The sequence below is a fragment of the Mytilus galloprovincialis genome, chromosome 5 (genome assembly GCF_965363235.1).
Source record: "Mytilus galloprovincialis chromosome 5, xbMytGall1.hap1.1, whole genome shotgun sequence".
NCBI lineage: Eukaryota > Metazoa > Mollusca > Bivalvia > Mytilida > Mytilidae > Mytilus > Mytilus galloprovincialis.
The window spans coordinates 91,777,854-91,794,669 of NC_134842.1; the positions used below are offsets into that span (position 1 = coordinate 91,777,854).

General features: G+C 29.3%; 1 protein-coding gene across 2 annotated transcripts in view; it reads right to left on the reverse strand.

Annotated features, from left to right (window-relative positions):
* Positions 1–16,337, reverse strand: part of LOC143076709 (uncharacterized) — a 43,840-nt gene extending 27,503 nt beyond the window's left edge. Inside the window, exons 1-3 of one of the 2 annotated variants that reach the window (XM_076252550.1) lie at positions 16,314–16,337; positions 14,727–14,764; positions 12,561–12,590 (exon numbers count right to left, since the gene is read on the reverse strand). Coding sequence is in view for 1 of the 2 variants with exons in the window: in XM_076252549.1 (XP_076108664.1) it covers positions 131–142 (12 nt within the window). In the remaining variant the exon portion in view is untranslated. Of the gene's footprint in view, positions 1–130; positions 264–12,560; positions 12,591–14,726; positions 14,765–16,313 lie in introns of those variants that run through there. The other variant, XM_076252549.1, reaches the window with a different exon arrangement.
* Between the last annotated feature and the right edge of the window lie 479 nt (positions 16,338–16,816).

Sequence of the window (16,816 nt, forward strand, 5' to 3'; positions counted from 1 at the left end):
ACGTTATCGTGGCAACACACAAATCGATAAACGAGGGTGCAATATAATCACACCCGCTTCGCAATAAAAATAGTTATTAAAATAGTGTTTCATCAATAAAAGTTCACGATTGATACCGGCGTATGTTTACCTTTTCGTCCATCGTGTTTTGCACTAATAAATCTTCATTTAAAGTTATATTTTGTCCTAATTTTGACAGAAATCAAGTGTATGATCTTTCCAGGGATATGATAATGGCGGTTGTGCTGCCAATCTAGTGGAGCGGATGTGACGTCAGTCAGCTGTACAAAGGACTTCATGAGCAAGAAGCAAAGTACATTGATCACAGATAGTACATTAGAAACTTGTAGAATAACTACTCAACCATGAGTTTAAATAAACATAAGACAATGCAAAACATTTATTTAAGAACTAATTTATGTGTTAAACAATTAAAGTAGATCAAAACTTGCTTATTTATTTTTATATGGATTGAACCAAATGACAGTTCAGGGTTCTCGTTTGGATAATAAACAAAGTTGGGCGCAGAATATTTGATTCACAAATTTCATTGTTTAATAATTTTTATTAATTAGATAATAAATATTGATGGAAAATGGCCGCAAGAAATGTTAGCCCACGAATAAGGATTTTGTTAATAAGGCTGGGCCCGGTCTCTTGTCGATTGACATTTGTGATGTCTGTTTGTCTACTGTACTGCATTGGTAAAGTGGGAGTTAGTCCCATTGACAATCTGGCCTATAAATACTCAAATGGAATGTAGTAAAAGACTTTAAGTCATTGGTATTCGCCGGTGTTTAGATGATAAATTGAAGAAAAAAGTGGAGCCCAATTAGATATTTGAGCCCAAATTTACCTCTTCCAGATTATAAATCATCACAATAAGGTTCTGGATGGGGATTCCAGAATAGAAATTAATTGTAAAAAAAAAAAAAAAAAAAGAACACGGATCACAAATCCTAGAGAAAAAAGGGGGCCAACATATAAAGAATAGACATGAACATGATGAAAGAGAATAACATGAACTTGAACTTTCACGTAACAAGTACAGTGTCAACTATGAATTAGCATGAGTGTTTTAGACCAACATCTTAATTTGGAAGTCAGACGATTCCGCAATTTCAATATCCTAAGACATCATCATTCTTTTCGAGTGGTGTTCTCATTACTCCATAAATTTTGTATTGTTTTCTGTCAACGATTATGTTTCTTCTTGAATAGATACATGAGTTCTTTTGATCATGTTGATGAAAATTTTCAAGCTTTTCAGTTCGAAACATCAGCTTCATTTCATTGCTCCAACAACATAGTGTAAGTGTACATGAAATAGTGCACGATCAAAGGTACCAGGATTATAACATATATACGTACATGAAAGCTTAATAAACGGAAACTTGTCAAAAGAACTAATATAAGTGTTTTATAGCCCGAACATGAAATAAAATCCTGTCTTCCTGGTTTTAAAGATTTTTATTGAAAAAAAACGAGGAAGAAGTGAACAAGGAAGTAGCGACAAAAATATAACGTATTAGATAAGTAAAGCAATGTACAGTAACATTTATCATGTTTATAGCCAATTTATTTGTTCAGTGATAAACAATTTAGATATATAATATTCGAGAAAACGCTTCAGGTAACAGATTCATAGGATTTTGTACAGCGTGTTGTCTGGGTTAAAAAAAAAGTTCAAAGTCCTTTTGAGCAGCACTTTAATTTGATAAAGGTCTATTTTTTCTTCTTCCTTGTGTTCTTTTTCTAGTGTTCTTTCTCACGAATTGAGTCCAGAGTCTAGGAAAAATGAATAATTCCGCAAATCTGGATATGAATACTTTTGCAGTTCCATCTATATTAATATCGTTTCCCATGCAGTTCTGGACAAACAAGATGGGAAAAAAAGAAGCAGTACTTTCAACTTTTAAAATTACATATGTGTATAATACAGAATGAGATTAGAAAAAAAACCCACCCAAAAACAAAACGAACATCTTGGAATAAAGAACATAGTTTAGATGTATACATGTAGAATGACAAAACTTTCTTTGTCTCAAAAACATATCCAACATGATAGGTTTTGTCGAGCATTTCTGTACTGTTTCTAGGTGATCTTTCAAATATCACTTATGTACTTAGACAACGTATGGTTGTACAAATATCACTTATGTACTTAGACAACGTATGGTTGTACAAATATCACTTATGTACTTAGACAACGTATGGTTGTACTTTTCATACTGCAACTTTTAAAACTATCTGCAAATACTTAAACGATTTATATCAACATCACTATCATCATTACAATTTCAACACTAAAAAGTAAAATTAGAACTAATGCTAGTAGTAGATAAAATAGTGTCAGTGCCTATAGCAATAGCTAACAGGGATTTGAGTTTTAGTTGTTATTGGCGGATCCAAAAGGGGGGGGGGGGGTCCGGGGGTTGGAACCCCCATTTTTTGGCTGATCAATGCATTTGAATGGGGACATATAGTTGGAACCCCCCTTTGTCCTGGGTTAGGACCCCCTTTTAAAATGGCTGGATCCGCCCCTGGTAGTAGTTGTCGAAGAAGTAAACGTTGCTGTTGTGGTAGAAGTAGATGATGTAGTAGCATTTGCAATATTAGTAGAATTAATTTTAATCATAATAATACTATTGATAATACTAATATTGATAAGTATATCAATAATTGTAAAAATAACAGTAGTAGTATTAGTTAGTAGCATTAGTAGAAGTATTATTAGTAGTACAAGTAGTAGAAGAAGAAGAAACTGAAGTAGTAAAATTGATATTTATAGTACTCGTAGCTTTAGTAGAGATAGTATTAATAGTGGAAGTAGTAAAAGCAATAGTAGTTTTAGTAAAAGTATTATCATTATTAGAAGTAGTAATATAACTATTGATATATAATTAATAGTAATAGTAACTTTAGTAGAAGTAGTATGAATAGTAGTAGTAGTAGTAGTAGTAATAGTAACAGAAGCTTAAGCTTAAGCATAGTTAATATTAGTAGTTGTAGTAGTAATGATAATAGTAGCTTTAGTTAAAATAGTATTTATAGTAGGTACAGCAATAGTAATATTAATATTAATAATAGATTAAGTTAATGCAGTTTTTATAGTCGTAGTAGAAAAAGTAATAGTAGCTTTAGTAGAAGTAGTATAAGTAGTAGTAGACAAATACTTGTACTATTTTTATTAGTAGCTTTAGAAGATACAGAATACATAGATGTATGGTTAAAGTAATTGTAGCTTTATTAGAAATAGAAGTAGAATTATTAGTAGTAAAAGTAATTGTAGCTGTAAAAGAGGAAGTATTTGTAGTGTTAGGAGTACTAGTAATAATAGCTTTAGTAGAAGTAGTAATAGTAGTAGTAATAGTTGTAGAAGTAGTAATAGTAATAGTTATAGTAATAATTATTAAAGTACTAGTAGTGGTAGAAGTAATTTTGATAGTAGCTTTAGTACAAATAGTATTAGTATTTAGTAGAGGAAGTATACGTATAAGTAGTTATAGTAGTTGAAGCTATATAGAGGAAGTTTTAGTAGTAGTAATAGTTTTAGTGATAGTAATAGTAATTGAAGCTCATGTAGCTACAGTATTATTTGTTTTGAATTCAGAAATAGTAGCTTCAGTGGAATTAGTAGTATTAGTAGTAATAGTAATAATAAATAGTTATTGTAGCTGTGATGTAGGAAGTATTATAAGTAGTTGCAGTAATAGCAATAATAGCTTAAGAAGAAAAGGTAGTAGAAGTAGTAAAATAATTACAGCTTTATTAGAAAAAGTAGTAGTAGTAATAGTAGTAGTATTAGTAGTAGTAATAGTAGGAGTTATTGTAGCTTCAGTAGAAGTAGTATTATAAGTGGTAGTAGTAATATTAATAGTAATAGAAGCTTTAGTTGAAGTAGAATTAGTAGAAGATGTAGTAAAAGTATTAGTAGCTTTTGTAGACGTAATATTAATAGTGAAAGCAATATTAGAAATAGAAGCTGTAAATGTTATAGTTATATTTTCACACGTATCAATGTAACCGTTGTCGTAGCACAGTTAAAGTAGCAGTAGAAGTGGACGCTGTTATAATGAAAAACGTAATAAAATAGAAGTGGCATAATAGCAGAAGTAGTAATATTATTAGTTATTGTTTCTTAATAGTAATATAAGTATACGTGATTGTGGTTTTGCTGGTAGGAGTTATTGCAGATTTACTAGAAGTAGTAGTAATTATAACTCGAGTAGTAGTAGTAATTGAAGCCTAAGTAGTGTACAAGTTATTGTTGTAGTTTTTATAGACGAAGGGATAGAAATAGAAGGAGTAGTAGTTTTAGTGGTTAAAGTTTGAATAGTAGTTATTGTAGATTAAGTAAAAACTGTATAGAAGTAAAAGTAGAAGTGGAAATTGTTGTAGCAGCTTTGATAGAACAGGCATAGTAGTAGTAGTTGTTGTAGTATTGTTTTTGCTTTATAATGAGAACTAATTGTATCTTAAGAGGACGTAGTAATTGTAGTGTAAAAGGAGAAGTAGAAGAAGTAGTAGTAGTAGACGATAAGAGGCAAAAGAAACCATAGGAACATTCAAACTTGTAAGTCGAAATCAGACTGACAAAGCCATGGTTAAAAAGAAAAGACCAACAAACAAACAATAGTACACAAAACACAACTTAGAAATCCTGTAGTAGTTGTAATAATAGTAGTTGTAGTAGTAGAAATTGTGCTTTAGAAGGAGTTATAGTAGTAGAAGTAGTATTATCTACAGTAATTATGTTTGTTTTAGGAGAAGTAGTATAGTTGTTGCAATGCTAGCTTGGGAGGTAAGTAAGTAATAAACGTAGCTTTCGTAGTAGCAGTATGGTAGTATTAGTAGTTGTACATGTAGCTTTCACAGTAGTTATTATTGGTAACTATAGTAGTTACAGTAGAAGTAGTAGTAGTAGTTACTGTACTATAGTAGTATAACAGTATTTGTAGAAGTAGTAGTAGTAATTATGACTTAAATAAAAACAATATAATGATTGATTCAATGATAGAAATATTGTTGTAGTAGTAGTTGTAGCTTTTTGTAGAATTTTATTGACATCAATGATTGTACTTATTGTAGCTTCCGTAGTCGTAGTCGTTATATACTAGTAAAAGCAGCAGTTGAAGTAGTGATTTAGGACATTTGTAATAGATGTAGTGCATAATAAGGGTGTTGCCAGTACACAAGTAATCGATATCATGCATATAAGTAAAAAAAATGGAGAAAGGTTCGAGTGAAAGGTGAACAAACATAACTCTTTCAAATCTACGATCTTTTTCCTCTCGTAAAATCATAATGATAACACTGAGTATTAAAATGTTTAAATAATGCTCATGCAAAATACACATACGCACCTTATTTCTGTACTTGATATATCATGGGATATTTTATGTTCCGACAAGAAACCACAAGTTACATCATGTTACTTTTACATTAAAAAAAATTACCCTTAAGGTGTTAGTAAGTTTTTTAGATGAAGTACACGTAGTAGTTGTAGTTGTACTAAAGTTGTAGTAGAAATGATAATATGCTTAGTATGAATGATATTTACAAATTTTTTTTATAATAACAACGAAAAACCCCAGAACAAAATCCCACAAAAACAACAATATTAACAATAATGATAATAATGACACCAACAACACCACTAACACCAACACCAACAACAACACCAACAACAACAACAACGATGATTAAAGTAATGATAATAATAAAATAATAATAATAATAATAATAATAATAATAATAATAATAATAAAATTAATATAGGGCTTTTTATTGCATGAATATTGGGGAATATTGTCCCGAGTAGAATTTCATATTGCACGAGCTTGGGAGTGCAATATATGTTCTACGAGTGACAATATTCCCCAATATTCATGCAATAACCCTTTCATTGAATAGCAATATAATATTTAAAAGTAAAAATTAGTTTAAACTAAGATTTTATCGTTGATGATGTAATGAATTTTGAAAATTCATTGCACTAGTGCAATATTGGAATTTATTGCATGCTAACTTTTGGTTACTTTCTGTGGGAAATATTATATTGCTATGTAATAATAGTGATTATAATGATAAAAAAATAGTTTTATTAAATACGTATACATTTTAGAAGTAACGCAAATGTAAAATAATAATAATAATAATAATAATAATAATAATAATAATAATAATAATAATAATTATCAATAATAATAATAATAATAATAATAATAATAATAATAATAATAATAATAAAATTAATATAGGGCTATTGCATGAATATTGGGGAATATTGTCCCCAGTAGAATTTCATATTGCAGGAGCTTGGGAGTGCAATATATGTTCTATGAGTAACAATATTCTCCAATATTCGTGCAATAACCCTTTTATTGAATAGCAATATAATATTTAAAAGTAAAAATTAGTTTAAACTAAGATTTTATCGTTGATGATGTCATGAATTTTGAAGATTTATTGCACTAGTGCAATATTGGAATTTATTGCACGCTAACTTTTGGTTACTTTCTGTGAGAAATATTATATTGCTATGCAATAATAGTGATTATAATGATAAAAAAATAGTTTTATTAAATACGTATACATTTTAAAAGTAACGCAAATGTAAAATAGTAATGATAATAATAATAATAATAATTATAATAATAATAATAATAATAATAATTATAATAATAATTATAATAATTATGAAAATAATAACAATAATAACAATAATACTAAAAATATCAAAAATTATAATGATAATAATATCAAAGATAATAATACTAGTATTAATAACGATATAACAATCAATTTATAATACAATATAATTATGGTGTTTACAGTATTAATAATCCAAACATCAAAGTACTTCATAGTATATGGTGTATGATTATGTCCATACATAAACAAAAGAACTTAAGGGACATCATGTTGTTAAAAAGGGTATATGATGAATTATGTAGAGCTCGATATAGACAAGGAAAGAGAATGCACTTGTATATAATTACTTTCGACTCGACTTATAACTCTCCGTATTATGTGAGTTCACCAGTGAAGGTAATTCGTTGAGTTCAAGTTCTTTATGTTGTTTTTCGTACTAAATTTTACCTTTTATAAAAAAAGTAAAGCACCGCCCGGTGATCAACTTAAAGCATGTGGCGCAAGCAACTTGTATTTTCAATGATAATAGTTTAAGACTTGCAGACGTCACAAAACTGTTTTTTTTTCGTTGGAGAAATCTAACAATCTGACAACCACACGACAAACAGTACACATACCACAACATAGAAAACTAAAGACTTAACATGGTTATGAACAGATTAATAACAGATTGTGGTCAAGAACTTTTGAATCATTGCCAGAAACCTTTCTTTATGTTTGTTTTCTGATAAAAAAAAACAACCCCAGTTTGTCCACATTTTAAGGTCTTCACGCTGCATTTAACATGTTGCTACCGAAAGGTTAACTTAAATGACAGAAAAAAATGATACAGAACTTCCAACTTATTTGTAAGCTTAAAACGTAGCACATTAAGCCAGGCTAAATTAATTAGATGTTTCAGCTACCGTAACACGACATGAACATTAAATTTTTCAATTATATTCATGTAATAAATCATCAACGATACAGTTCTAATTTTATTCAATCTGAACAATAGATGATCCGTTTTGGAAAATATTAATTTTGAAAATTGAAAATGAAATAAGTCATCTAAAGAATCGAAGAAAATATATCTACTATTGACCACAATGTCAAAAACCGCTCTTTGGAACATACCTCGAAATGTCATCGTTTGATATGTTCCAAATTGGCCAGGTAGATTCAGAATATCAGATTGCTTTGTCAAATATATTTGTGAATAGAATACAATACACGAATACCTTAGTTACGGCATCGATTCTAAATAACTGGAGCTAAGCTTATTGAAATGTACTGAAGTTAAACGATTTTTGTAAAACATATATACACATTTTTTTCACTGATCGAGTGGATTAACTATTGAACACTTCTCTGACATACTAGACGTCATGTTTGCTACAGTGTACGTCGAACAACGGTATACTACTGTTGCCTTATTTACAACAAACCGTTTGCCAATGATAGTCGAAGTACCACAACGAGTACCAACACCAATGCTGACGTTATCAATTCGATAAAGTGTGGAAGGATATCTTTGTTTACAAATAGCAACTCAAAGATATTTAATTGAAGAGCTACAATAAAGAAAAGACCAATATCATACCGAACAATAAGTCTTTTTATTACTATACTGACAATGTTTTCTAATGTAAAACCACAACGAAAAAGAAGGACATGAATCATGATGGACAAAGTTAACATATTTTATTTTATTCTAAAAGAGGGACGAAAGATACCAAAGGGACAGTCAAAATCATAAATCGAAAATAAACTGACAACGCCTTGGCTAAAAATGAAAAAGACAAACAGACAAACAATAGTACACATGACACAACATAGAGAACTAAAGATAATATTTTATGATCGTTCCTTTTTATGATCAACTGTTTTTCACAAGGTCGGCTTTGCATTTATTTCCTTGTTGTTTGTTGAGTTGGAAATATTGGTCCTTACACCTTTTATTTTTCTTCTGCCATGGAAGATGCGTGCTTGATATCTTGATGTTCACAGGAACAGATTAACATGAGTTTATGGAAAAGACCCTAAATCTATTTACATCCGACTATCAATCTGGTATATCTTGTTGCTCTGGTTTTATCCTGCTTTGTTGTTTCGGTCCATTCAATGATAATGATGATATGACATGTTTAATAATCCTTATGTATCTTTGTACATTGTATATTAAAAACAATCTTTCTTTAATTGTCACTGTCATTGTCAATCATTGTGGAAATGTAAAAAAAAAGGATATAGGTGAATTGAATGAGGGACAAAACATGTTTACATCAGTGTGTTTATGTGTTAAATACCAATATAGAAGACAACAGTCAGTCTTCTACTAAAAACAATACGAATATTTACATTGTTTCAGGATCTAGTACAAACAGAGTCTTATTTTTAATATAAGAATTGAAAGGTTACAACATATACAATAATGTTATGCCTTTTGTCATAATTTGTTTTATTTCTTAATATTCATATCTGCATTCTATTAACATGTGTATAAACTGTAACATATATAATGAATGACGATTCAAACAATTCCTTGAAATTCAACAATATTTTCAAATAAAACAATTAGGTCTTAAATGACATAAACTCGAATAGAAATTCATCACGATACATAAACATACATGACCACTCGACACAAACCTTTAACGAATCCTCCATTTTAAAAATCTGTTCAGGTAACATACAAATGGAGATCTTGATATATATGTATTTTATAATAGTATCCATTTCCGTTTGATTATGGAAACAGGAAGTATGATTTCTTTTCATACTCGTGAAACTGAAAACCTCATCAAGGAAAATTGTAAAATTACAGCGAATACGGAAGTTTCAATTTAAGATTTACCACGGAAGTTACATGGCTTACTTTTATATAACAACACTTAGATATACACATAATACAGTAGTATACAACAATTTCCCTCTTACATATGGCCAGTAGAGCACGGTTTGAAAAAAGGTTCCGATTATGTTAAACAGAAGCTTTGGTCTCACACTAATTGTGACAGGAGGTTGATGAGATGTTTAGATTTCAAAACAATTTACTAAAATTTAAGATATCAATAAACTAAAAAGGTTCCAATACATATTCCCAAACATATCCTAAATTATAAACCAGAGTCACGAGTCAAGAAAGCTCCGAAATTTATGGATTCACTTTTTGGTTAAATAATACTTTTCAATTGACACATTTAGGTATATTCAGAGTAAATGTTTATTTTTGTTATCATTTTGTTAGCAAGACATCCCATTTATGTCGTAACGTGGTGATTTTGGGTTAAAAAAAAGCCCAAATAAAAATCTCCCAGCAGCACACAATATTGAAAAAAAGAATAATCATTTGTCATAAAAGGCAAACATTTTCTTTGTTTTAATTGTACAAACTAAGTATAAACTCAGACTCATCCAAAATATATAAGTTGAATACAAAGCAATACTAAATTAAATTTGGGGACGTTTGATAACTGAAACGAAGATCAATGAAAACTATGTACAACTTTTGTATTTCCATTAGATATCAAACACTGCTCATTGTAATTGTAACTTTTAAAAGCTTGTAACAGTAACCAACAGGTCAACAAGACTAACACATTGATTTACGATTCTTATAACTGAATCAATTAAATGACGACATAATAAAAAAAAAAAACCTATTTTAGGCCAAATAACGGCACTACAATTCGTACAATTTCGATCGAACACAAACCCATTGATTGTTTTTTTCTGCCTTTTGATAAGATTTTTGTCTCATTGACTCATTCACCGTTTCTATTCCCAATTTATGACATGTTTGATTGTTGTGATCCCATAATTTTATTACAAATACAAAATGTTCATTTTCATTTTTATGTACAGTAATGTTTCGTAAATTATGGGAAAAGAAAGAACAATAATGCAAATACTTTCCCTGTACAAGTATTCACATTTAAGTTCAATAGCTACTTGTTCAATCGATTGTTTATACGAGCGACCCCCAGGTCATAGGACCCTTTTTGCTACGAGAACGATAAAAGATAGAAACGGTGCAAAAGAAACCATACGTAAATATAAGACAAGAACCACAACGGTTACATAAAAGCAAGCATCATTGTAGAAAGAAAGGAAAACACCATGAACAAACTAGTCAAACGGAATTACAAAAAAATCCCGAACAACGGAAAATATTGGGTAGGATAAGGCCCATTAAAGTGGACCATGTGTTACATTAAAATTACACATAAATGTTTTCTATATGTTTTTTTTTTGTTATATGACTCGATAGTTTGAAGATTAACAAAACTTGCTTTTCACATATATCAAGAAGAACAATAGTCAACAAATATAAAATAGACAAAGTAAGAAGTTTTCTTTATTCTAAAACACATACACATACTATTGCTTTGTATCGTTTGTATAAAAAACAAACAGGAAATATATACATCCTTGTACTATTGAAACCTGATGCAATATATTGACGAATTTCCGGCTTGTAAATGACGTCGCAAATAACAATTGTTTAAGTCATTTATATCTGTTACATATTTCCAATAATATAAAAGGAATATTGTTTTTGGATGTGAACATCGATATTAAACATATATTTAGCTGACATGAGAAGGCGGTCAGAAGGAAAACTCGATAACCAATACACATCCCCATACATTGTTCTGATTAAGCATATACCTAATTTTGAAACATGTAGTTTTTATTGTTTGTTTACAGTCGTTTTTCTTCCTTTTTTTGACAGTATTATATATTGACTCTTGTTTATTGGGTTTTACTTGTATTTTATTATTAATGAAATGATTTTAAATATTCATATGTTACAAAAACAGCTTTACACAATGTAATATACTCAAACATTTATAGATGTACTGTAATTGTGTTTAACATAGCAACATCCAATAAAATAAACAAAGTTGTTTCTAATTCTAAATTGGTAAACATCTTTTGTACATCTTATTCATTTAGTCATGTTAGTTTCACAAATCAAATCTACAGTTTTGAAAAATGTGTGCTCTAATATTTTATTCGCTTTGAAAGTGGATCGGGGTTTTAATTAATTTTAATAAAAGGTAGTACTAAGCTCGATATTTAAAAAAAAAATGAAATTAATTTACCAAATTAAATTCAGAAATAGAATATAGTTCAATGAAAAAAATATCTTAATCTTATTCACATTGAAAGAAATGTTTTCATCAATTCCAAATTCTAAGTTTGTTAATTCAAGGAAGATAACTCGTAAATGTATTTTCATAAGGGAATGTACAGCGCATTTAACGATTTTATTACGTAGCAAGAAAATGGTCCTTCTATTTTTGTTTAAATCTTAGAAAGAACAGTAATTATATTGTATACGAACTTACATCTCAAGTCTCGTTTTAAAATTCATTCGATTAGGTTTTTTTCCAGAAGCAGTCCTTATAGAGAATCTGACTCCTTAGCAAAACCTGTAGTACGAACACAAAGCTTCGACACCCTTATCTTTTATAGAATGTTCATAATGGCATGACATATTGACAAAGTATGAACAATGCTGTCTTTTTTTTTTCTTTGATGTAAAATAATTTAAAGTAAATTCATTGATATTTCGATCGAATGTTAAAATCATCTGATCGATCTTAATACTCAAGTTTTGAGGAATATCGAAAAGAAGTGACTTATTCTGTATTTCAATTTTTAACTTTTGTTTTTATAAAATACTGTTGATTCATTTTTTTTCATGGGTACCAATTTTCCTAGATAAATGAAAACTTGCATGTTCGTGGTTATTTAATTTCGTGGTTTTGACAAAGTCTGTAAATACGTCTAAACAAATTTATCTTTCGTTGAACATTTAATTTCGTGGTTCACATGTACCAATTAAATCCACGAAAATTGGTACACCACGAATAATTATGAATCCACAGTAACTGTTATCACCAAACACTTACCCATGTTATCTGTTATCTTCGAGTATATTTCTAAAAATAATATAATAAAAACAAAATAGACAGAGAATATTATATGGATTTTCAATATCATAATCGTAAAGCACCAAACACCGGTATAATTTCTACAACTGAGCTCGAGGAGTTATATTTGTTCAGATTTGATACGGTGTGCGATATTGAAAAAGCCATATGATACACGCTTTTATTATATGAATTAATAAAACATATTATTTCTGTTGGAATGTAACACAGCCTTTGCAATCTGGCTGGATGTTTATATCTCTTTATGACAGTATACAATGATTGTCTTGGGTTGTATTACACATACACACACTATTTGATTTGATATGAAACTAATTTCCATATGTGGTCTTAAAAGAGAATTACGCCAACAACATTTCCATTTAAGAATAATGAAAAAAGCCAATGAAATGAATGATTCTGATCCACTAATAGAAGTTAAAACTAAAGTTATTTCATCTTGAAAGCGACAAAGTTTTTGATAGCGGCAAAGTGAAATGGTTCGTTAAAATAATGTAGTCACTAATCTACTTCCATTTTACCATTTGAAACCCTTGGCTGAAAACATTTCTTGTAAGCCTCAAACCAATATGGTGAAAATATATTCGAGCACCGGAATATCATATCATCCGGTTCAGCTTTACTCTATATGCAGTCGCTATAGGAAAGCAAATTAAGACGGAGAGATGGAAAGTTTATTAGGGAAAAGTTGATAACTCATCTTTCTAGTGTCTGAAAGTTCACTTCTCCACCTACCTTTATTGTTAATTCTAGATATGAAGCAGACATGACAGTATTTGTGGTATCATTCATTTCTGCATTTAGGTTCATATTTTAATTTCTGACGAAATATACAGTTGATGATTTCAGATTTTCTGTTTATATTTCTCTTTGAATTTGAATGACGTATCATTATTTGACTTCAATTCCAAATATGATACATCGATGTGTTAATGATTATAAATAATTTTAAATTTAAAGCTTGACAGATTAATCTTTTAAGAAAATATATGTGTTATACACTTTCACCAAATGTATCTTTTCAGACTACCCTTCGAGGTTGTTGTGTGTGGCTACTGTTGCTCCGTCTTTAATTTTCTTTGAAGTGTTTTATTATCTGTTATATACATTTTTTTAATTTATGGCCAATGTTTGTCCTTGTTATTCTTTAATTTGTTTTGAATGTCCTTTTTGTATCGTTGATATTGGTTGTCTGTTTATTTGAAATATTATATGTTTTGCGCATCACATAAGACGTTGACAGTAACAGTTAGGAGAAACCAAAATAAAAACTACGACAAGTCCATAATTATGTCATTTCAACTTCAGTTTATAATGCATTCTCCCTTCCAATTTGACAAATTAGTGATTTTGTTTTGTATAGTTATCAATTTTCATTAGTAATAGTTCATTCGTTCGTTGTTAACATTTTGTTTCATTTTGTTACATTATAATTGAAATAACCAAATCGATTGCTCCTGCAACAGAATACAATATAATCAATATCTTTTATTTTACCTTGATTAAAGACTATATCCACCTAATTTGCAATGTCTTAGTATGTATTAAATAGAATAGGAGTAAATTTCAGTAAGACTGTAAACAAGTTCACCGTTAAAAAAGCCAAAAGAAGGACATCAATGTGAAGATTACGACTTTGAGCAAAATGACATTGGAACACATATATGGTTATATGTGTTGTCTAGTTTTTAGAAAGCATTGCTATTTCATCTGATGGCAAGTTTATTTGTTAAATGTCTTTTTCAAAGATCCTTATATGAAAAAATATTGTTGTATTTACCAAATTGAAAAGTTTGTTCAAGGATTTGTTTTCTATCTGGAGTATTTTTATATTCTAATGACATTTTAAAATTGACAATAAGCAGAATATTCTTTTGGATATTTGTATCAGTATTATCTAAATAAAAATGAAGATTGCGAATTTTTTATATGAAATGTATTTCCTATGTCACCAACAATTGGCATTTTAAATTGTATATCTATATCTACACCCGACACTTCTTAAAGTCTTATTAATGACCGGATGACAAGCAATTGATCACAAAAAAAATAAGCCTATTATCATTATACAGTACCGCCCATCACTTAAACGTTGCACATTTTATTTTTGTAACATATAGATACCTGTTTTTTCAATGTATGACCATTCTCTTGTCTTCTCCCTGGCGATTTGAAACATAAGTAAACTATAATATAAAATCTAAAATATGTATTGTTTCGTCAAAATATCAATAGTTGTTTTTATTTATTTATTCACAGGATAAATTCTTCTCAAACACATTACTAAGCAGGCAACAGTTCAATAATGTTACCTTTCTTAATGTCAGTAATACATCTGTTAAAACATACAAATAAATAATAGCCATTGTAATAAATTGAATAACAGAAAGAGTGATCAAGTAGATTGTCAACCTGGGCTTACGTCGTTTGATCAGAATTTCCCGAGTTATTTGTGGTTTCTATGTTTACCCTTTTAACAAATTTGTGATGAATAATTGAATCTCAGTCAGAGAACATTTGAACACCACTCGGAACAAGCAAGGTTTTATTCTTGTACCAAACGGGTTTCAGACATATCGATTACTCTTACTCACCAGATGTATAGTAGAAAAAATATGTATGTACTAATCTGACTGATACGTTTGTCAATAATGTATTTCACCGATGTTACAATCGTGTAAGTATTATTCAAATTTGAACATTATACTGTTATGAAAGACAGTAATAGTAAAATATTAGTAGTGATAATAAGCGATAAGAATTAAACAACTTTGAATAATGAATTCGCTAGAAATTTACCATTCAAAACATTATGTTTCTCATTCGAAGGTTTCACAGCATTTGGTTTCACGAAGGTTCTTCCACCTGTTTCAAATTGCTAAATCCTTAGATTTTCACACACATGTTTTAACCGATTAACAAATAATCTGTCTTTTTCATTTTACAGACTATAGTGGTGACTATCTTTCTTTCACTTATGCATTTGTCATTTTACTTGACATATGATATCATGTGACATATTGTTTTTCATAGGTTTTTTATAAGGCAATAATGTTGTTCATTAGCAAGTGGTATGATACCAACGGTTCAAACAGGCGGTTTGATTACTATCAGTTTGCATTACACAAAGTTGCATTGACTGAGAAGATATTGTTTAAGCACTTGATACTTTTTTTTTTATATATTTTAAGTTTTGTTTTGTTTTTATTTTTACATTTTAGTATCGCCTGTTAAGAAGACTGACCAACGGATTGTTCTGTCTCATACGAAAATACGCTAAATTTGTATTTTTCTAGCTCTGAAGGAAACGCATTTTTTTCCATTAACCGTATGACTCATTGGTTGTCTGTCTGAACAGTAGTTTTAGGCATTAACCTGTTTGGAATACATTACTGGAGCTTTTTTTTTTTAAATCAGATTCTTTTGAAGTAATGTCTCATGATGTCCTAATTATTGACATTTGATGAAATTATCATTGTAAAGTGACAAAGTTGAAAATATGGTCTTTATTTGATATATATATATATGTGACAACCCTATATATGTGAAAGCAAATTTACAGATCTAACATTGTTGGGTTGATGTTTAGACGAGTTGTATATATATAAAACTCGTCTAAACATCAACCCAACAATGTTAGATCTGTAAATTTGCTTTCACATATATATATATATATATATATATATATATATATACATATATATTTATTACCTGGAGCACCAATCTGTCTGTATTTCGTCTCTCTAAAAAGAAAACCTAGTATAAAAGCGATAACTTTTTTTATATGCTGCTATAAAATATATTTCTCTTACATTTCAACTATTCGGGACTTTTTTTTACATTTTCATAAACACGTTGAAGTTGAGGCTAGATTAAAAAAAAAAGCGCACAAAATTACCTGTGTTTTGAAGTATCTGGTCATTTTTCTTATGTTTGTATTTCTTCAAATGAATGTAAGTCCATTTGTTCCTCGTTTTCTATTCTTCTGTTTTTTTTTCTCGCTTTAATATTGTTTTACTCTTCGACTTTAGAAGACATTGTGTAGATTTGATATCTATGATCTTTCCTCAAATGATCATTGCTTATGAGTTTATTTTCATTTCGTCTGTTCATTTAAAATCCCTAGCAACGACTATATTACACAAATGCAAAGTTTTCTATATAAGTGTGTAAAGTTGATGATACAGTGTTTTGTTGTTCAAGTCTCAGCTATA